This window comes from Trachurus japonicus, chromosome 20, assembly GCF_045865225.1.
Source record: "Trachurus japonicus isolate A0001 chromosome 20, Traja_1.0".
Lineage (NCBI taxonomy): Eukaryota > Metazoa > Chordata > Actinopteri > Carangiformes > Carangidae > Trachurus > Trachurus japonicus.
Window position 1 is genome coordinate 13,005,836 of NC_140926.1, and position 22,558 is coordinate 13,028,393.

General features: G+C 43.3%; 1 protein-coding gene across 17 annotated transcripts in view; it reads left to right on the top strand.

Moving 5' to 3' along the window:
• Positions 1 to 21,897, top strand: part of eya1 (EYA transcriptional coactivator and phosphatase 1) — a 61,613-nt gene extending 39,716 nt beyond the window's left edge. For all 17 annotated transcript variants that reach the window (XM_085763785.1, XM_085763791.1, XM_085763777.1 and 14 more), the window contains 11 exons: positions 169 to 251; positions 806 to 992; positions 1,665 to 1,807; positions 2,529 to 2,612; positions 5,993 to 6,082; positions 15,471 to 15,529; positions 15,638 to 15,798; positions 16,040 to 16,154; positions 16,427 to 16,548; positions 17,408 to 17,508; positions 19,670 to 21,897. In XM_085763785.1, coding sequence (XP_085619911.1) covers positions 169 to 251; positions 806 to 992; positions 1,665 to 1,807; positions 2,529 to 2,612; positions 5,993 to 6,082; positions 15,471 to 15,529; positions 15,638 to 15,798; positions 16,040 to 16,154; positions 16,427 to 16,548; positions 17,408 to 17,508; positions 19,670 to 19,750 — 1,226 coding nt within the window. In that variant the 3' untranslated portion in view covers positions 19,751 to 21,897. The remainder of the gene's footprint in view (positions 1 to 168; positions 252 to 805; positions 993 to 1,664; positions 1,808 to 2,528; positions 2,613 to 5,992; positions 6,083 to 15,470; positions 15,530 to 15,637; positions 15,799 to 16,039; positions 16,155 to 16,426; positions 16,549 to 17,407; positions 17,509 to 19,669) is intronic.
• Positions 21,898 to 22,558: the final 661 nt, after the last annotated feature.

Below are 22,558 nucleotides of genomic sequence, written 5' to 3' on the forward strand. Positions count from 1 at the left end.
TCTGTTCACAACCTCAAATAGTTGTTTCACAAAAGTCTTTTTTCCCCTAACAATGTGCTGTCTTATTTCTGTCACTGCATTTATTTGCCAGGCAACAGATTTGGTTGTGGGTCTTATTTCATATAATATGTTTTATAACTCAAACTTGTATTCTTTTGTCCTTTAAAGGTGGTACTTTTACAACAACTTCAGGATTGTATCCAGGAAACAACTCCCTGACAAATTCGACTGGCTTCAACAGCACACAACAGGTAGCTGTGCGCTTCCTTCCTCTTATTTCTGTCCCTCTGATCTGGTATCAGTGCATAGCTATCAGTTTATATAAGTTTAAATTGCAGACTTCTTCCCAGCCTGGAAATCTTTATGAAACATGCACACTCAATATGTAACATTTCATCCGTGACACATTCAAACATAAATCACTCAGGATGTCAAAAGCTTTGTACGCAGGATTATCTATTGTACCTCCTCCAACACATATGTATTATGCCACAGAGGAAAGGAAGAAGAAAAAAAAACAAGACAGATCTTTGTCCAGATGTAGGACAGAACAGACATGTGTTTGCATTTATGTTTTGGAATCTGCGCTGTAAAGTAGCAACACTGGTGCAGGGCAAATCTCACGTTACTCTGCCAAACCCCCTACTTCTCCTCCACAACTCTGCTACCTTTTGCCTCCACATTTTTGATCAAAATATGTCCTCTCACTTTTGCTTAATCTCTCACTATTCTCCTCTTGACTTTACCCAAATGTATAACCTACATTTTTCCCCATTAACCCTACGCTGTCTGTCTTTCTCCACAGGACTACCCCAGTTATCCAGCCTTTGGCCAGGGCCAGTATGCTCAGTATTACAACAGCTCACCCTACACTTCACCCTACATGACAAGCAACAACACAAGCCCCAGCACGCCCTCCACCACCACCACCTACACCCTCCAGGAGCCACCAGCTGCCATCACCAGCCAGGCCCTCACAGACAACTCTGCAGGTAGGACATAAACCACAGGCAGCTGGGTCTCCCTGTGAAACTTGAATATTCAGAGTTTGATCTTTGTAAGAGCAGTGTCTCTTCTTCTTGAAACCAGTGGGTTGCTGAACTTCTTCCCTCTCACGGACTTGAAGTTGTTTTCGATAAAAGAGTATTAGCTAAACACCAAAAATCTTTTTTTCTCCCCCCAACTCCGATGCAGAAGGAAATGATTTCATCAAGCAGGAAAAAAGTTAATACTGAAAACATATGCAGATAATCTGGCAATCAAACACTGATTTTATCTTTACAAGTTATTCAAATGTTTATGATTCCATTTGAAATTGTCATCAATCAACGCCAAATACATCAGACTTTGAACATAATTTCCTCCACGCTCATCTAATTTAAATGAATTACATCTTTGCTTTTTTCTAGCTGATGTGTACTCTATTACCTCTTGTTTATTAAATCAGCATGGAGCACAATCGCTTCTAGTGTGTGTTCTGCAGCTGATTTATGACAGTTGTTACCTGTGGGCCTGCTTCGTTCCTAAATAATGTCACAGGAAGCTGTCTGCGCAGCATCAAGACAAATGATCACTCAAAACATTTTAGCTACAAGCAAATAGTAGCTCATCTTCGATACACTTTTTTTTAATACTCTCCTCCTTCCTTCTTTCCTTCCTTTCAGCAGAGTACAGTACCATCCACAGTCCATCAACCCCCATTAAAGATTCAGAATCAGATCGATTGCGCCGGGCCTCGGATGGAAAGTCACGTGGCCGGGGAAGAAGGAACAACAACCCATCACCGCCGCCCGACTCCGACCTTGAGGTAGGGTGAGCCCGCTACCTTGGCGACAGACAGCCTCGCCCTGTCTGAGGCACATGGACACTAATCCACTTACTGTATGGCTGCCACGCCAACTTTAACACTTGATGGGCATTAATACTTAAAGATTTGATTCCTTAACCATAAATGTATTATTAATGCGTTGTGGAATATATGACATCACTAAACACATATCTTATATAAAGCTCTTGTGTAGACAGCATGAATAAGTAACAGGGCATGTGGAGTGAATAATATATACATTCTAGTCACCAAAGGCTGGACACTAGCTGTGACTAACAATTGTACTACTACACCATGAGCCATAAAACACTCTGATAGCGACCATATGTCAAAATAAACTACTGGTAATTCAGGGAGCTCTTCATTAATATGATATGAATTTGAACGAGGTTAATAGCACCCATTATAGCTCTGACATCATGCCATGTTAACATATCTAGTTAATTAGTTTGTCACTATTGATTACTCTAATGTAAAGGGCAAGGGCTGGGATAGCGTGCGGTGGGGTGAGGGGAGGAGTGTTGCGGTGACCAACCCAAGCAAATGGATCTTGGTCCCTGTGGCGCACAAATACACGCTCCTGGCCTATTGACCAGGAGGATCACCTTGCAGTCCTACAGAGTGCACCATTGATTTTGCCTCTTTTCTCTCTGTTTTTCTTTGTTTCTTTCTTCCCCCCTCTGCCCTCATATCTCTCCAGCGAGTTTTCATCTGGGACCTGGATGAAACAATCATCGTTTTCCATTCCTTGCTTACGGGTTCTTATGCCAACAGATATGGACGGGTGAGTGACATCAGACTGTAGCAGTAGCGGTGTATTTTATCAGTAAAACACATAAATATCAAAGAGGGGAAAACGGATCAGAGGAGGGGAAATGGCCATTGACTGGAGGATGGATTTCACTCTGCTTTAAGTCCATAGTGAGAACACCGAGCAGAACTCGGTGTACAGATAATTATTTCTTTTTTTAATAGGTCCAATAAGGCTTGGCAAGTATTTGACTGCTCTTTGCAGCTGTTGGAGCTATGCGTGGCTGGTTGGGGCTCAGCTGTAGGGGCTCACAACAGTTGCACTCTGGATGTCTATTGACACATCTTAAGTGTTCCTTTCTCCTTCAGAAAATGCCACATTGTTAGTTTAATTAAGTGTTTCTCAATCCATCCCTTTCAGGCAGGGATCTCCCTGGAGACCGTGGCAGGAGAGAGAGAGTCCACCAATTGCAATTCAGTCAAACTCACTATATATATATATACATGTATATAATTATACGGAAAGGTCATTTTCTATCCTATTTTGCCGTGTATGCTCGTAAGATGAAGAGTTTGCTTCTCAAGGCTTTGCTATTTGTTGTTCCATGTAAATTGCGTCTCTAAATTTAAACTTTGAAAACAAACAATTCGGGAAACACAGCAGAATCCTATTCTCATGGTTTCTTTGGGGGGGTCACAGGTTCTATATAGCATCTTCCTCTCTGTTTTTCCCATTTAGATAGAGGTTAGATAAATAAAATGAAATTATAATCATAACATTAATTTATGGCAGTCAGGATTTTCACAATGAGAAATGAATCAACCTTTTGTTTTACTTTGCTTGAATACACAATTTCTAATCACCAGTTGTTTTGGCTATGGAGGTGTCTGGGTTTTGAAGTCGAAAATGACATATTGCTCCTCATATGTCAGACAGCTTAGTGTCTGCGGCCCATGCTCGGTGCCTTTGTTCTGGAATGAGGGGGTGTTTGATGGGGGCAGTGTTTTGTTTTTGGGGTGAAAGAGGGCTGCCCCACGACCCTCCACTGTTTATTTACTTTATTCTCAGCCCTGCATGCTGGGTAAAGAGAGAGCTAAGGCTTAGGGAGCTGTGGCTCGGTGATGAGGGACTCTTCAACCACACACACACACACACACATGAACACACACACATGCATACACAGGGTCTCCAGTGTGCTCCTCTGAAACAGGAAACACTCCTGACTCCATAAGGGCCCATTCCATCAGAGCTCAGCTATAGGATGTGACAGCCGCTAGAGTCTGTCTCACTGTTTTCTCTTTTGTTCCCTGTTTTTCTCTGCGGCTGCCCGTTTCTCTCCATTTTTTTTTTACCTTTTTTTTTCCACCTCATGCTCAAAGCTGCTGACAGTATCACAATAAAATCATATTATAAGAGGCAGACATGCTTACTCACAGAAACCACAGAGCACGCTGCCTCAAAGCTTATCAGAAATGCAAATCTGTAAACTACCTACCTGTAGAGACCGACCTCCCCCACATCTACCACAACAACCACCCCATCTCCTCCCCTTCTCCTCCTTTCTGTCTGTCATTCATGCCATCCCTATCTTAGTGGCATAAACAGAAAAGTTACAAAACAGTTTTCCTTCTAAGCTGCTTTGAGCTTACTATAAATAGATGAGTATCTGAGAGAGCACACATCCACACTTTCTCTCTCTTACTGTGACCTCCCACCCTCTCTGACTCTGAGTTTTTTCTCTCCCTCATACACACATAAACACACTGCTGTTCTTATCAGCTCTTTTAATTGGCATCAAGGCAGCTCACCCCCATAAAGCTGATGGCTGAGGCCAGCTGTGCTGCTATTGGGCTGGCCAGAGCTAGAGCTTAAAGTGGGTGGGGATGGGGAGTGGGGGGGTGTTATTGGTTGGTGGGGGGGGGGGGGGGGGTGGAGGGGGTTACTTGGCGCCCCTGTGGATGGCACTGACATCTCAGGACAGGTGGTGCTGGAGCAATGACAGCAGCAGCACTTTGGCCTTCTGGCCTGCTTGTATTCTTAACTCCCTCACTGACTGATTGTTTAGATTTAATTGGAAAGGATTCACTTGCGACGGAGAAGAACGCCTTTTCCCACCAAAGCTGCCTGTAATGCTAAATCACCCATGAGCGCTACAGTTTAGGAGGAGGGACCTGGGAGCCTGCGGACGTGGGGGTGGGGGAAGCGGGGGGGTAATTATTTTTGATGAATTCTGACTGAAAGATTCAAACTGGGAGGTTAAGAGGAAGGAGAAAGCCTCTAGAAGTGGGGGATTGAGCTCTACTTGTGTGGTTTGTCCTCTGTCATTTTAGTGAAAACATAAGCATTGTGGGATGTGACAGCTAATCAGCAGAAAGCTCAGGTGTGTCTTCAGGTGGTTTAACTCTGTAATCCCTGCTCTGGTCCTCCCTGGCCTGTCCATAATGTAGTCTCACGCAGCTGCAGAAAATCCTCCTCTGCAGCCTGCTATTGTCTCTCTTTATGCTTTGCCGAGGACAATTTGCTGATTAGAGATTAAAGATAAAATTTAATTCATTTAATTTGTGCAAAAAAAAAATGTTATGCCCCCGAACAAGAACGTAAGAATAGGGAGGTCAAGTGATTTTTTTTTTCTAAAGCTGAAGTAAATTAAGTAAATGTGGTTAAACAATTTTGTTAATGTGTAAAATCATTACACAAAGCTTGCACCTTTATAAATATTTATGTGAAAATGCACCAAAGGCTTTTTGCTTATTCATTATCTTTTTAAAGGGAAAAAATCGCACACATTGTCACAGGCTCATTAAGTATTTACAGTGCAGTTCACTCCTCTCTAGGTATTATCTTTCAGACAGTGCAACGATATCACCATTACCGCTCGTGTCACGTTACTGACAGAGATCACGATTTAAGGAAAAATTACAGTGAAGCACAATGCAGGAAACGTTCATTATTTATCTTACATTTTAATTATTTTGAATATTAATAAACACACTGATGTGACTGTGTGGTCTCAAGACCCTTTGGCGGGAAATTGTTTTATCACCTTGAGAGCAATCAGATGATGCATCAGGACAAGTATGTGGAGAATGGACCATTTACGATGAGGCTGTGACCCCAACTCGTCTGAATCGACCACCCCTCCTCAGAGGAGACATGCGTTTTACTGCTTTCATTCAAGTCTGTGGCTTTTCTGATGACTATTTTGGTCCCTTTCGAAGGGTCATAAACAAAGGCTGTAACTTTCAAGTCCCGCTAATGTCTTTTTTTAAGGGAACAGCCTGCTGAAGAATTTAAAGGGAGTCTGTGTTAATTGAGTAGCTTTCAGGGAACAGCATTATTTACTAAATTACATTAACTGCTTTTGAATGAGTAGACTTTTTCTTTAAATTTAATTTTCTTCTTCTATTTTTCAGGACCCACCGACATCTGTATCATTAGGCCTGAGGATGGAAGAAATGATCTTCAACTTGGCCGACACACACCTATTCTTTAACGACTTAGAGGTGGGTCTTTTTGTGTGCTCTTACTCTCCACTTCTTCACATTGTGATGTTTTATGGTTTTAGTGGTCAGATGAGTTATATATTCTAACAGGAGCTTAAGAGGAGACCATTAAGATTTTAGTAAAATCAGAAACAACTGTTTCATAGCGTGGAGCCCGTTTTTCAGTTATCAGTCCCACAGTGGTGAAGTATTACCTCGGAACCCAAGGGATACCATGAATTTTACATGTGCTGTCGGTCTCTGTCGTTCCTGGGTCACCGGCCCTTCCCCCCACCCCCACCCCTCTCCCACTCCCACTCCCATAGCAGCTAGCGCAATTTGTCAGGCTCTAGTGTTTCTGTGGCCACTCTGTCTGTCTGTGTGTCATGCTGTGTGCTTGGTGTCGCTGTCCACCTACACCACAGACCCTTCCGTCCCAGCATGAAATCCCCCGCCGTCTCCCTCCCACGCCTCTTTACCCCCCTGATTCATGTACGGCTAGTGTAAAATCTGCCCCTGGGGCACAGGAATAGAGGGATCAGGGGCAGGGAGGTGTGTGTGTGTGTGCGCGGATGTGGTGGGGTGTCTGAGTGTTTGCCTCACTCTGGGGAGCAGTGAAGTAAGACCAGAGGGTTAGAGATGCCTATAGGCTCAGACTGTATGTACAGAAAAGTGTGAGACACATTTGTTCATACATGCAGTAAACACAGACGTGAAATTTACCCACTACCAGATCCAGTTGTCAGATCCAACTAACTATCTGTGCTCATCTCTTTTAAGCAATAAACAAAGTAATTCATCTTTGTGTTACTTCCCTCAGCACTTGCTCTGTCCAATTCCCCTTGTACGAATTTACTGACTTTTTATTCCTTGGATTTTTTTCCTGCCTCTTCCTCTGTGTGTCTTTCTCCCGCTGAATCTGATCCGACTGACCCAGCATTTTCCCTCAGTGTCCTGCTTTATGTTGACCTCACAGTAGAGGAAATGTTTTGTTTGATACTTAAGTGTGAAGAGATCTGTGGCCAGTCTGCCAAGTCTCATTACTCACCACCACCATGTTCGGCTTTGTTACACGAAGCAAACCCAAGAAGGAGGAAAAAACGGGGGAGAGAGAGAGACACAGAGAAAGAAAATGTTCATACTCCCCCAGACAGACGAGTGACTGAGATTCCAAATGCAGTCATCATGATCAAAGTTAATTGGCTGCAATTGGCTGGTTAAATATTTCCTTATGCCCTGGCCATGTAGAATCCATTCTAGCTGCACTTTATTTAATAGATGTGCCCCAATCATTTGAAAAAATGGAAGTTTGTGACAACGCTTAAATGTGGTTTTGCTCAACATCTGTCCTGTGTTTTGATTTCTTTTCATGTGTGATGAAACTGCTCACAGATGAATTGGCAGCTCAAACTGCTTATAAAATTATTTAAAAATGCAGCGAATCTATTTCTTCTGCTCTATCTCAGTTACCAAATTATTAGATTTTGTTATGACACTTAAAAGCTTCAGACTTTTTTTCCACTCTGACTGAAGTCGCTATCTGTGGTCTGCTGTGTGCTTTTTAAACCGGGCAATGTAAAGACCTCTCAGCAGCAGACGCTGAAATGATTGTCATTAACAATCATACCAGAGGAGGAGTGACATTCTCTTGAAGGCATATAGACCTCTCCTCTTAAACTGAGTTGGGCCACTCTGAGTGTTAAGTGCCAGGTCTCAGCAATATCTAACCATGTTGTGTTTCCTCTCTGCTGATTTACAGTCCTCCTTCTCAGATAGAGCTAAATAGAGTCCAGCTATAAATACCGCAGCCAGCAGCAGTTATGTATTTAAGCATGTGCAGAAATGCATATGGTCCATCTAATTTAGTCTAAGCCATAAAGGGAGACCCCAGAGGCTGTACAGAAACACAGGTGCAGAGTTAGTGGCCTAACGGTGTGTGTGAGTGGTCCCATCTAAGTCTTAACACTGTTGTCCTGCCAGCCTCTGCCTGGGAACATTAAACATGGACTCGGCTTCCTTAACTCTTCAAAATATGCACAGTTAACTATTATTTTGCTTGCATTTAATGTTAGTTTTAAATATTCATGAATCATTTTTAAAGATTTTGAATTCATGAGGGTTGTTTACAGCCCTATAAACATCACAATTAAGCACAATATTGTTCCCAGCCTGCTGAAGCCACAGAAAACGCTCTAAACCTTTGTAATATGTGCGCTCAATGTGTGTGTGTATGTGTGTGTGTGTGTGTGTGTGAGAGAGAGAGAGAGTGTGTGTGAATGGAGGCTGGGCCGTGTTGATAGAGCTGGTGAGTGACGATTCAGAGGAAAGTCATAAAAAGAAAGAGGGCATGCCGAAGGGGTCAACAGGGATCAGTTTCACCCTTACGTCTCTCTCTCCCTCTTTCTCCTCTAACCTTTTTCTGGATCAGCGCTCTCTTTTTTCATTCACTGTTAGATAGAGGGTCCTAGAAATACTGCACCTCACCAAAAGATTCCCCTTCTCAACCCACACACACACACAATCTTTCTATCGATTGTCCCACACAAACCATTTGCTGCTCAGTCCTTTAAAGGATGGGGGGGTAGTATTGTATGAACAGCACAATCTGTTTTTATCATCAAAAATGCTCTCACTGAAGGAAGTATTAGGAAAGTAATTCAAGGCAACATGATCCCTATTGATGTGATCTCCATTGTATTAATTTTCCTTGTAGAAGTTGTATTCCAATAGCTACAGAGATAAACACATAATCAGTTCATCTTATGCAAAACCTGATACGAAATCAATAATTTTTATAATGTGCTAATTAACAACAGCACTGCATTGGTAAGTAATGTTAGTATTTTATTGTAGACTTTATTTTATTTTCAGATTTAATCACACATAACATTTTATTTCAAGATAGTCGGCTACACTTTTTATAAGTAAACTACCAGATGATTTGTTGTTCTTGTATCTTATTTATGAATTATAGTCAGTTTACTTCATTGGATGCCATCTTTATGCTCAGGCTGATGTGGGGTTGAATGTGGAGTTAATTGATGGTGTAAAGTGATGTGTGTAATGAAGCCCACTGAGCCTGACCTCACAGGGAAGACTGACAGCTCTGCTGTGACTCAGGGTGTGAGTTTACTGTAGGTGCGCTGCTGCAGCCCAAACGCTAACACCGAGCAGTATGTGGGAACCAGAGGCCTCTCTCTCTTCGGCCGAGCCCCCTGTGTTCCCCTCGCAGTGGGGTACGGGGGCTGCCGTTTCCCCCTCCCTGAGTGAGAAAACAACCCTCCCTGTCTGGAGGATAAAGGGCATGGGGGCAAACCACTCACAGGGAGAGAGAGGGGGAGAGGTCTCTAAAGGTGGCAACATTTTAAATTAGTCCACTGATGCTTCCATGCTGTGTGCGCACACACTCTCTCACACTCGTGCACATGCACTTTAAGCATGTTGCGCTGCAGAATCTTAATATACACACATGCAGGCAAAGACATACATAATGTATCGACACTCGTGAAAGTGGTCACAAACTCTCACACACATACCTGCGGAGCAACCCTGTGACACTGTGAGCTGACTGCCTTTTATAGCTCCCACCCTGCACTCACAGGTTTAAAACCTCCTCTGTCACTCTCACCCAGGGGCTGCCTGTTAATGAGAGATGCTGTGAAATGCACGGTTACCTTTTCCTAGTGGCTGAAATGGCCCTCCAGAGCCTCTTAGTATGGAACTGTTCTGTAGGTTTTATGTCCCACAGTAGAGAGTCAGATCCTGTACTCGCCGTTCCATATGATTGGTAGCTTTATGGTGTTTTCCTTGATAGAAGATTTATGTAATTTCTTTTCTGTATGTGTGATTTTATTCCCAATAAGAAGAAACATAACCTCAACTGTGTTTTTCACCGAGTCATGACATTGGGTCGTTAAGTTGATTGATTATTAATTAACACCGTAGCTCTGACATCTGTCTTTGTTTTTGAAATATATCAGAGTAACATGACAGAGCAGTCACTCATCAAATGAAAAGCTATGCAAAGCAGGGATTAGGAGTTCATATTCCTTTTTTAAATGTTCCAGATATAAAAATATGCTGCTAAAACCAAATAGCAACAGTAAACTAGGTCATTTTCATACATGGTATATTTTGTCAGATGGCCTGTGCACACTGATGTGGGTATTTCATCATTTGCCTGGCTACTGATGCAGCAGTTCTGTCATGCGCCTCGACAGAACTCCATCAAGTCTCAAGGCGGGGCCACTGATGTGTTTTGGAAAGACTACAGAGAGAAAGTGGAGGTTTCAAAGCCACTTTGTCAATCTGTGCTCCGCAGAGCTCCACCTCACCCCCACCTTCTACCCATGCACCAATAGGGGTTGCGGGTGCATGGAAAATATAACATTACTGTCTGGTGACAAATGATGATGATTCAAGAATAGATTTCTTGTCCTGAATTAAATAGGGAGAGACAGCACCTGCCCAGTGTGGTCTGGGGGAGAAGAGAAGAGAAACTTGCACAGATTTGTCCAAACAACAGTCAACTTGGCAGGAATAAACTGTTTCTCTATGGATACGTTTGTTGCCGAGGGAAAATGCTGAAATGGCTGAGATTTGATATTGCATTTAATGTTGCTCTCCTTTGAGGTGTGGTTTGGACTTGCAATGCCAAAAACAGGAAATAATGAGAAGCAGCTCATCCATCACACATAACTAATTTATACTTTTCTCTTGCCTACCTGTGGGGTGTTTTTCCTTCTTTTCCAGCTTTTCCAGTCATTACAGCAGCACTTTAAAGAACATTTTCTTAAAATTCAGTCTGTGCCGGAGCAAAGGAAAACTTATGCTCCCTCTGGTTCTCCTCTCTGGGTTGTGTGAATTTTTGTAAAAACCAGCAGAGACTTCTCTATACCTGTGCTTTGTTTGGCGCTGCTGTTTGAATTCCATGACTGTTCAAGCACAGATTGTGGATTGGAATGAAGTAGGTTTGAAGAACTCTTCCTTTGTTACCCACATCCTGTGTTTGACCCCCAGGTAATCACAGCCCCCCCACCCCCACCACCCCTCCCCTTCTGCACCCTCCTCCTCTCCCCCTAGACAGGGGTGCCTGTGGTGGGAACAGAGAAGGAAGTTGCTGGGGGTCACAGACCACGGGGGGTGGGATGACAGCCTCTGCCAGTGGAGTGGTAGCATTGAGAACCTGCGAACCATGGATGAGCCTTTTTCACATGGCATTAGCCTGTAGGGTCACAAAGAATGCTGTGATGACGGCTGTTATCGCTCACACTGTGGTTTTGACCACCCAACAGCTCACCTGAGAGCGAAGATGGAGAGGGGGGGGCAGGGGGCAGCTGTCTGTGGCACTGACCTGCACCTCTATGGGAAAAATGGGTGTAAAGGTTAGTTCAGATAGCTCAGTCCTTCCTGTGTTTTGGTAACATGGGTTGCCGAGTTTCTTTCTTCTGCTTGTCTCTGACTGTTACAGTCACCACTCTGAGCTCTTTCCAGGGCTACAGGAAGACTCAGGCCGTCATTGCTGATTGCTTAATGACAGATACCAAGGGAACAAAGAGGGCTCTGATAACTTCCTCCCCAGTGAGAAGTTGTCAGCAGACTAGTGGCGAGACAGGGAAAGGAAAAGAGAGTGACTGATGTAGAGTTGCACTCATCCTGAGGAGGAAATCTCCTCTCTTAAATGTAAAGTTTTTCATATTTTTTTCTTTTCTTTATAATTACAGACCGTTTGGTAGTAAAACGAATTCAGATCAAATAAAAAAAGGACTCTTGCTGATGAATTTAACAGAAAGACTGAGATTTTGCATAAGAAGTGATTGCGATGGCTTCTGGTGGAGGGTCTTCACTCCTGAGTACAGTAGGAACATCTGGTGTGAGTTAGCAGTGATTGTAGGTTTTAGAGAGACCACTGTTTGCTTGGTGAGGGGAGAATGGGGGGATTCAATGAAAAAGAGATGTTCAAAAGGTTCTAAGAAATTCTCAGACTGCCCCTCAATGAGCCACCATCTTTGAGGCCTGTCATTCTATTGTTGTTGCACCAACAAAATAACAGAAGCAGTATTTTTCTTCTAAGGCCTTCATTGAGTCAGTGGCAGTAAGTTGAAGTGTTTATAAACTCTTCATTTTTTAGGAAGTCCTGCATTCTTCTAAAGTGGCTATTTTATCACAAGCAGCACAAAACAAAATTATGTTATCTGCATCCTGTATGCATATTCTGGATCATTTCATCATCTATCCATCTAATAATGTAATGTTGCCATGGAGACGTTCAGCGAGTCCATCAGTTAGTAAAATTCACCTCCCCATAGTGTTTCTTTCCATACCACTTTGACTATACGACTGTACTTAACTGACTTGAACCTGCACCATCCATGGCTCTGTGGTGTTTACGAGACCTTCAGAAGTGGCTCCTAATGAGTATGTGTAAGGGTTACTGTACGACATTACCCACAGCCACCTCCTCTATTAGCTTTCCCGGTCCTCCCAGGGAGCCAGTGCAGAGGTTTATGCCAGCCCCAGCTGGGAACAGTAATTGTTGGAGTCTGCACATTTTTCCAGTGTGCCCTCCACCCTTTTTATTCACAGTGCATGTGCACACACACAACTTCTATCTGGAGGTCTCAAGGACTGTTCAGCTGTTAATCATGCACTGTAATATCTACAGAATTATATTTAAAAAATAATATAAACATGCAAAAAAATAGCTAAATGAAAAGGGTACAGGCATTCAAACTTTAAACCCCTAACTGCTGTGTTTAAATTGGCCTCTTGATTTTTTAACACTTTACAGTTGTTGGGGTTTGATGTGTTTATTAGCTTTAAGGATTTGGAAAAGTCTATGAAAAATCATTCATAATCAGGCGGCAGCTATAATGGCTACAGTTAGGCCTAATTACTGAGACATATTTATGTATATCAAGTCGTGTTGAAGTTTGGACTCTGGCACACAAAGTAGGCCCATAATGAACATGCTGAGTAATATTGTTCTCAGATATCTGTTTTGATCCATGCTGGCTGTCAGACTGTGAAAGAAACACATTACATACGGAGAATAAACATGGAGGAACTATTGTCATCCAACAAGGAACCAGGAAACAGCATGCAATTTGGCAATGATCTACCGAATGAGTGGGACTGAATGGTCCAGTACCAACGTGAAAGAGGTGTCAGGAGCTTGTGCAGTGGGCTGATTGTGTCTGATTCATCAGCAGGTAATTACTGGATAATAGAAGCATTCCAGTCACTTGCACCAGAATGGGAGGTCTTTGAAAGGAGGCTTTATGTGGTGCTTAACCCAGGGTGCTGTTTTTGTTTTCCTAAACAAACAGACATGCCTCCACTACTTAAGGAATTAGGCACATCAATACTTCTGGCTTTAGTTCAGTTCTGAGGAACGTTTTGGGATAATTTGTGAACATAAATTATCCACCAGTTTCTTGGCAGCGGATCATCAAGCTGGGACAAATTGCTGCTTTCTTCAACTATTAAAGATCTGCTGGTGAGTGTCTGGAAACAGATTAGGCCAACTGAGCTGAGAGCCCCCGCCTGCACCCCATCTCCAATTGGCAGTCCATCTTCTGGAACGCAGGGCTCTGAGCTCGCTCCATGTGAGGTCACTTTGGACTATCTCCCCCGGCGTTTACCCGCTGCTCTCCTCCATATCCACCTCTCTTACCCTCCCACCGCCTTATCGGGGTGCCGGAGCCCCAGAGAGGAGGGGAGAGGGGTCACGGGGTCAAAGTCTTTTCCTCTTTGGATCTCGGGGCTTGCTGGGAGAGGCTTGGCGAGAGAATGGCTGCATTAGAGCTGGGGTTGGGGGTCAAGATTTTAATTCTGTTAAAGAACAGCTGGTTTGAGTTTCTCCTCACATCGCTCTCCCCTCCCTCTCCCCACAAATCCAGGGAGATGAAAAATTTGTTCAGAGGGGAACCAGTAAAATAAAAAAGGTTTACGGTCCAAAGCCCTTACCCTTACCCTGCTCTAGCATTAGAGAGGAATGCAATAACGTCAGCATTTGGCCTCAGTTAGATTGACTTAAAACAAGGAAGTCCTTTTCTGTGTTTGGGTGTCTTAACAGCCGGATGAAACTTAATTAAAAAGCTTACAAAATCGGGAGGGATTTTTCATACTCGAGACTGGAGGAATTCTATCTCTCAAGTTTCAATTATTATTTCTCACATAACTTTAAACAGGGGAGACTAACCTTTTGGCAACGCAACAACCAATTTCAAACCTGTAGCTTTCCAGAGAAGGTCTTTAACCTATTTCATAGAGATATCAAATAGTTTCTCTGTTATTCACACTGTATTAGAGCTGACTGAAACAAATTGAAAGGTTGATGTCACACTCAGTGAAAATTCAGCCCTTTGCTCTTAACAACCTATTGCTCAACCTCTTGTTGGTAGCCATCCCAAGTTTTAGCAGAAAGCATCTCAGCTAATCTCTCTGCTCTGCCCCATGTGAAAAGTGTTGATCTGAATGCCAGGGCAGGACTCCCTCTCACTGCAAGCTGGCTGAAGGGGGGGGGGCGGAGAGAAGAGGAGAAAGGGGGAGGCACAAGAAAGTTCCTATAAATGGAAAACTAATAACAGATTTTTAGTGTGTTTTCTCCTGCGCTCTTTTGCCGGCTGGCTGGCTGACTGGCCCCGGGGCTGTGTTGGTGTGTGGCGCAGCAGCAATCAGAGGTCATAATTTCATTGGCGGTTAGCATCAGGTTCAATTTTTCTAGTAGGTTACATTTACCAGAAAGTCTGGATTGTGTTACTGCGTACCGGTGGAATCAGAGCAGAGCTGCAGAATCCCTCTACCTTTCCAAGAGGAGCCAGGCACCCCCAAAGGGGAAGAGGAGTGCTCACACATGTGTGGAGATACACGGACGTATATACACACACTTGCACAGACCATTAGTGCCAAGTCTCTTTATATATTGAGCTACCCTGCACACATCTTTCTACTGTATGTATATATATAAATATATATATATCTGCTCTCAGACGTAGCTGCTCAAATGCCAACCTGGGGAGTGTTTAGAGTTGCTGGATTGGGACTTAATTGGTTATGTCTGTGGGTGTGCATATCTTTAGACCCCTCTAGTGGTAGCAGCCCATTCAGACTGATGATGATGAGGTTCTTTTTTTTTTGTTTGGACAGAGGTGGTGAGAGTACAGGGAAAGAAAAATGTGCAGAGCTGATTCAAAAGGATAGAAAGAGAAAGTCAAGGCAAAGGGGGATTAAAGTTTAGATGTCCAGCCAGAGCACAAATTCCTGAATAAATATATATGTTTCTGGTGAAAAATGACCTGGAACTCGTGGGAAGTGTCCTTTCCCCCCAAAAAACAACCGTCTCTGAATTATGTTCCTTTATTGGTATATAATACATCACTCAAAGTGCATGTTTTGTGTGTTGCAGGAATGTGACCAGGTCCATATCGATGACGTGTCCTCTGATGACAACGGGCAAGATCTAAGGTACAACGTCACAGCACTCAGCTTCTTGGTTCATCATATCATATGCCAAGCTAAAATCAATGTCGAAGCAGCATGGACTAACAGATTCATTCTTTGTTTTAATCCCAGTACGTATAACTTCAGCGCCGACGGTTTCCATGCAGCAGCGACCAGTGCCAACCTATGTCTGGCCACAGGCGTGCGGGGAGGCGTGGACTGGATGAGAAAACTGGCCTTCCGCTACAGACGAGTAAAAGAAATCTACACCACCTACAAAAATAACGTCGGAGGTAATCCCCCAACAAGCCGCACTGTTCTGTACCAGTCTGAGTAGAAATGAGTTTGCAGATGTACAGTACGTGCCCTCATTGCGTGGGCGCTCGTGTGTGTGTGTGAGTTGTCTGCGCGTGTGTTCACGTGTGTGTTCTCTAAAAGCACACATGCCACACCACTTGGTCAGGGTAAATTTTGAAAATTTCAGTGGTATTCAGAGGGCTGGTCCAACCCAAACAATGTTACCCTACGTTTCAGGTCTGCTGGGCCCAGCCAAAAGGGAAGCCTGGTTGCAATTGCGAGCAGAAATTGAAGCCTTGACGGACTCCTGGTTAACACTGGCACTGAAAGCACTAACATTAATCCACTCAAGGTAGGACTCCAGCGAGGAAAATTGTACCCAGTCCCACACCGCACATATATAAACTTGCATGTGGTGTAAATAAGTCAACTCCATACTCTTTCTCATACGTCTTTTGAACATGATTTTGTTCTCTTACTTTGAAAACTACGTGAGCTACATTGTTTTAAACAACTAATACATTATTTTTCATTCATTTTCAGCCCATTCTTTTTCATTTTGGAATGATTTTAAAATGATGTCATCCCCTTTTCTCTCTCCCCTCCTCTGATTCTCCAATGCAGGTCAAACTGTGTGAATATCCTGGTGACCACCACACAGCTCATCCCTGCCCTGGCGAAGGTGTTGCTCTACGGCTTGGGAATAGTCTTTCCTATCGAGAATATTTATAGTGCAACCAAAATAGGTAAATATCCTATAAGTGTATAATATGAGTTCCTCCTTTTGTATTTTGTAATGTTTCTCCTCTATCATCGATCTATCACTTTGGGAGACGCGAGCGATTATTATTGCAGCAATGTGAGTGTAAACGTTCAAGACACACATGCTACTTAAGTGACAGGGCTGAGGCGTGGACGGGGTGGGAGATTCAGTCACCGGAGAGGGTTGATGTTCTTCTATGGAGGAATCAGCCTAATCAGCCTGGGATTATTTTTCTGGAGCTGGGCCTGTCCTGGGCCTCCCCAGGCCTCTCCTGCTCAGTCTCTGCATATGAAACCACTTCTGCACATTTATGTCATTCCACAGCAACAGGACCCCCCTCCCCCTCCTCCTCCTCCTCCTCCCATTTCTACCCCCCTTTTCCTCTGGTCCCTTCCCCTTCTTCACTGTTTCAAATGCAAAATAAACATCAAGCTTCACTCCCGCGCCATTTTCAGGCCCATCAGCACAGAGTTGGAGCAGAGTGCAGCTCTATGTTCCTTGGAGCATTAAGCGCGCTGGCCCTCCTAACCAGATCCTGTAGCATTCTGCTTTAGCTGATTTAAGTCCATTTGCCCCTTTTGTTTGAGGAGGAGGAGTGAGTTAATGCTTTTCAGATTGTTTTTATCTGAAGCCTGATCTTATCACATCTCCTGGCTGAGGCCAGAGTGTTTACACTTGGCCCTATTTTGTACGTGTGGTGTTTTTAAAGGGGGGCTCTTGTCACCCGGTGCCTCTGAATCAACTTTGATGGTTTTCAGTCTGCCAATGTGTGCGTGTCACTGTGTATCTGTTTGCATCCATGCAACGCCCCACTAACATCCTTCTGTCTACTGCTTCTGCAGGGAAGGAGAGCTGCTTTGAGAGAGTAATTCAAAGGTTCGGGAGGAAAGTTGTTTACATTGTTGTTGGAGATGGTGTGGAAGAGGAGCAAGGCTCAAAAAAGGTAAGAAGCCTTTGAATAATAGAAAATGCACACAGTGCAATCAGAATCAAACTGAGAGAGAACAGAAAATAACATTTGAACTTGTGATTACTGCTATCAGTAAGGTGGAGAGTTCATCATGAGAGCACCAAACATACCTGCCATACTTTTCCACAGAAAGGAATCAGTGCTCCAGCTCTCCCTTTTACTTTTATGTGTTTATCCTCTTATAGTGCATCCAAGTGCAAGAGAGAAAGTCTGTGGTGTGTAATCAGCGCTCTTCCTCCGCCATCTCAGGTTTACAGAGCAGGGGAGGGGAGAGATGGCATAATTATATATTCCTGCTCGCTGCCCTGAGCAGCGTGAATGCTGTATGTGTAACGCTAGACAGGCCCTTTCAGGCATGATGAAGGCGCATCGTAAATGGAGCGCTCATAAAGGAGACTTAAATCATTGTTGATGAAATTAGAATATTTACTGCAGTGACAAGCCTGTTGGCACGAAACGGATCAAGAAAGGCTGAAAAACTGACATCTCCCGCACTCTCTCAGGAAACATGACGGTATCTGCTCAGATGAATCTGACTCTCCCCTTTTCATGTTACCTGTTGGCTCTTGCTCCCCGAGAGTTGTGTATTCAGCATTTCTGCCAAGTTTGGATGTAAACCAAATGCCACATGCAAGCCACACACAGCAAACATATTCATTAACAAATTAATCAGCGGCCCAGGAGCATATTTCACTGACAGCTACGGTGAGCCACGGTGTCATGGTGAAGACATGGAGTTTCCCTTTGAAAAGCCTCCAGTTCCTTTTTTCACCTGTTTCTCAGTAAACAACGAATAGAAGCGTGCGGACAGATGAAGAGTGATTAGGCCGTGATTAGGAAAAGGTAGCAACCTTTACCCTGGATAAGTGTGTAAAGCAATAGCTCTGTATTATGAAAAGCGAAACACGCCCTGGGAATATGGTCTTGAGGGATGATTGTGGAAAAAGATGCAAATATTTTTACTCAGTCCTGAGTTGTTGGAGTGTGACATTGATGGAAGGATAAGGCGTTTTTTTTCCCCCCTCCAGTCTGAGTGGTGCGAGTCCCACGACACGCCATGCGGTAAAAGGTTTCTGTGTCAACATCAGAGAGGACGTGAAATAACACAACAATTTCACCCGTCAGGAGGCGCATATCAGACGTGACACTGTGTGGAACTACAAAAGCAAAATGTCTCACAGTTCTCCCCGGCCCTCATTCCTCCACCTAAAAAAATCCCTGAAACAATTCTTGCCTTCAGTTATTCTCCATCGCCTGGGACAGGAGGGAGAGATAACATCTCCAGCTTTTAAACTTAAAAGCAAAGACAATTTACAAAACAAAAAGCAAAGAGCTTTTTAAGGGTCAGTGCAGGCTCTCCTAAGCGGAACATATGCCTGGGAGAGGCCATACCTTTGATAAGGGGAGGGTAATGGGCTCCACACACTGAGGGGCTGAGGACTCTACCTGACAAGCTCCTTTCATTCTCTGCGACTCAGGTTTCTCCCCCGTCCTCTGCTTGGAAACAACAGCTAATTTGCACTGTCCTAAACACACACTAACAGGCAGGAGGTACGTTTAAAAGAGACTGTGGGGAGTTGACTTCTGTGAGGCTGAAGACAGCCACTGGATTAGTTTGATGGTATAAAACTACACAGAGAAATTAGTTAGAGGTGCAGATGTACTATTTGGCCACATAGACGTATGCACAAGGGAGCAAGAGGAGCAGTCGGGGTGCGTTATTGATATGATTGCTTTTCCTGGTGAACGAACCAGCCTCGCTTTATTCACTGAATGTATTAGCTGTAGTTTCCTGCAGCTTCCTACGGCCTCTCACAAGTATTCTGAAAGGCAGAAAATAGACTGTTTTTATCATATGATGTTAAAATGTCAGAAAACTGTGAAAAATATACACAACAGTTCCCATAAATCAGAAACTCTTTGTCCTAAGTTAATAAATTTAAAAGAAAAGTGATAAATTCACACATTTATGAAGCTGGACGCTGAGAGTTCTTCATTTTTCTATGATGAATGACAGATTAATTCATGTTTTGCAATTTTCTGTCATTTCAGTTCACATCAGTCCTAAAATATGTAGACTTGTTGTTTTTAATAAATGTTCATAATGTGATCTGTTGTTTTCTCCGTCCCACAGCACAACATGCCCTTCTGGAGGATCTCCAGCCATTCAGACCTCATGGCTCTCCACCACGCTCTGGACCTGGAGTACTTGTAGCACTACACCACCATCATACACCCTGCTCCACCTCAGCACACCCTGCAAACCTTTCACCTTCGCCCTCCAGCCCTGTCCCACGCTTGCCGCAGACTCCACAGCTCAGAAAAAAAAGCCCCCCTGCGCTGCCTGGCGTCTGTCTTCCACTTCACAGGAAGAAAAGAAGAGGAGAATGGAAAAAAGAAGGCTGAGCACACGGTTAATGTGCTGACATACGGTCACACTTCGTCTTAACCCTAAACTTTTTTTTTTTTTTTTTTTTTCTTTGCTGGAGGCGAAGGACAGAGGTGAATTTACGGCGCTGCAGCTGCTTGCCCTGGTTACTGTGAATTGGCCGCTTTCTGAAGCTGTCAAAGTGTTTTACGGCCCCCTGTTTGTGCCGGGACTCTGTCAGGGTTCACACCTGTGAGGAGAGCAGAGCTACTGATGGCCCCGCTGCCTCGCCACAGAACTCAGCTACAGTAAACCACAGGCCCCACGACTACTGGTGGTGACATATCTCCGTCCCTCTGGCTCTTCCCCTCCTCCGCTCTTCACCTCCCGTCTCTTTCTGTCCCTTATCTGTCTACCTACTTTTTATTCTCCCCTCCGTCGTGGGACAGACAGACAAAGCGACTGCTCCTGTGATAACCGCCGGCCTGGGAGTCCTGTGCTTCTTATTTATGAACGGAGACTTTGTGAGTGGCGCCGCGCCACTGAGAAGGTACCTCGACGACAAAAGACTCGTGCCTTTTACAAAGTACTATTGATTTCCAACCACAGCGAGAGGAAGACGTTTATGGAAGAAACAAAAAAAAGGGGGTTTTCTAATAATTTAAGAAAATTACAAAAAACTTTATTTACAATGCTGAGACAATCGTGTACAGAGGAAATCTTTTTTGTGTGTGTAAGTTTGTAATCACTGGACTATTCCTTCCTATATTCATTTAGGTACGTGCTCTTGAAAGGCGGCAATGCTTTTTCATTGAAGTAAAAAAAAAAAAAGAAAAAAAAAGGCATCCCATCGCGCAAAAGCTTGTGCGACGCCTAAAAGTGTTGATGTGTTCAAGTTTTGTTCAGTAAACAAATATGTAGATAATGGGATTTTGTGATAAATCGTTTTGTCAAGACCAAAAGCATGGATGTCAAGTGTCAATGACCTTTCATCTGATTCTGTGATGTTTCTCGTCCTTACAGGAAACTTCAATCACTCTTTATATAGCATAACAGGTCTCCTCTATTGCAAGTCCTTTTTAGACTCATTTCAAAGGGAAAGAGGCATTTGTTTTATTTAATTATTTTAGTTATTCAGAAAGGTAGCTCACAACTTGTGTCCTTACGGCATTTCACCAGCTTGCAGCACTGACCCCATATATTTGGAAGCAAACTTAATTCTGGTAAGGGTTTTGGCGTACGGCGGTCTCCTGCCTCCTTAGAGCCATTTTAACAACAAATTTGAATAAATCTGACATTTAAAAACAAAAGCAGGCTTGAATAGGTTTTATTATCTTTTATACAAGCGCTATAACAACTCTTGTACAGCGAGCGTAATTTTGTATGATGTAGTGTTTTTATTTCAACTTTGAAAGTACATTCTGTGTCCCTCTTTGATGTAGCTGAAATACACGAAGCCCTCTCCATGGTGCTTCTACATCTGTGGATGGGGAAACCATAATTAACATTTAGAGAAAAGCCACTAACTTCGAGGGGTTTGTGAACATACAGGACATGTGCTATCGACTGTGAATTTCTTAAACAGAAACCGAATCGTTGTGTTTCTAATTTTTCCCTCCTTTGCACATGATCACTGCTGGCCTTTTTTACATTTCAATTCGGATCCCTCTCTCCCCGAACGCCCCCCTCTAACCCCACCCCCCACCCCTCCCATCTACTCAAAACAACTTCTCCCCCCCGCGCTCTGGGGTATCTACATATTGCTGCTAGATCAAGGTAATGGTAGGTAAATAGAGGAAATGTTTTATAGATTCATACAGCACGCTTTTTTTTATTATGTTGCAATCATAAATGCAAACTGGAAATACTTTACACTACATGGGCCTCATTGTGAAATGCAAAAGATTGTTGTGTCTGCAAAATATGTGTACAGATGTTTTTGACATTATTATTTGATTGTGTTTAAATTAATAAAACTGATTTGTGAACTGTTACATGTTGCTCTCTGGTTCTTTAATTCAGAACTACAGCGAAAAAGATGACAGTTTAACACAACAACGTTTTTTAAGGTCTTGTTTTCTTTTTTTTACACATTGCATTGTGTATTGATATGTCTGGAATGACATTACTATTTGCCACCAATGTCCACAGGCTGACGGTGATGTCACAGGCCCCAGTCACTAATCCTACCAGGAAGCAAATAGAAACTGGAGCTGGTGCGAGTGAAGACCAAACAACACCCACTCGCTAATTACATCCTTTAAATCCACATAATAGCTGCTGTGAAATACTTCTATTCTTACATTTGAATTGCAAGCATAATCTGTCGACTTTTGTTTGGAACAGGTAATGGAATAGCTTTTTTTTTTTTTTAAATATATATATTTATAGATTTAGGTTTTCTATCAATTAGATATTTTTCATATTTCCCATGAGACACTGCTTGATTTCCTTCATCGCCTCAACATGCGTCACAAATTCTTGAGGCTCCTGAAGTCAGGCCAGTGTTCAGCCCAACATTTGTAACAGCCCAGGGCCTTATAGTGTACGTCTGCAGGACCCTCCATGCATAATTTACATATATCAAACCACTCCAACTCATAGAGCGCTAGGTTTGTTTAAATAACACAAAAAATATTTATGAGGCTGATTTTA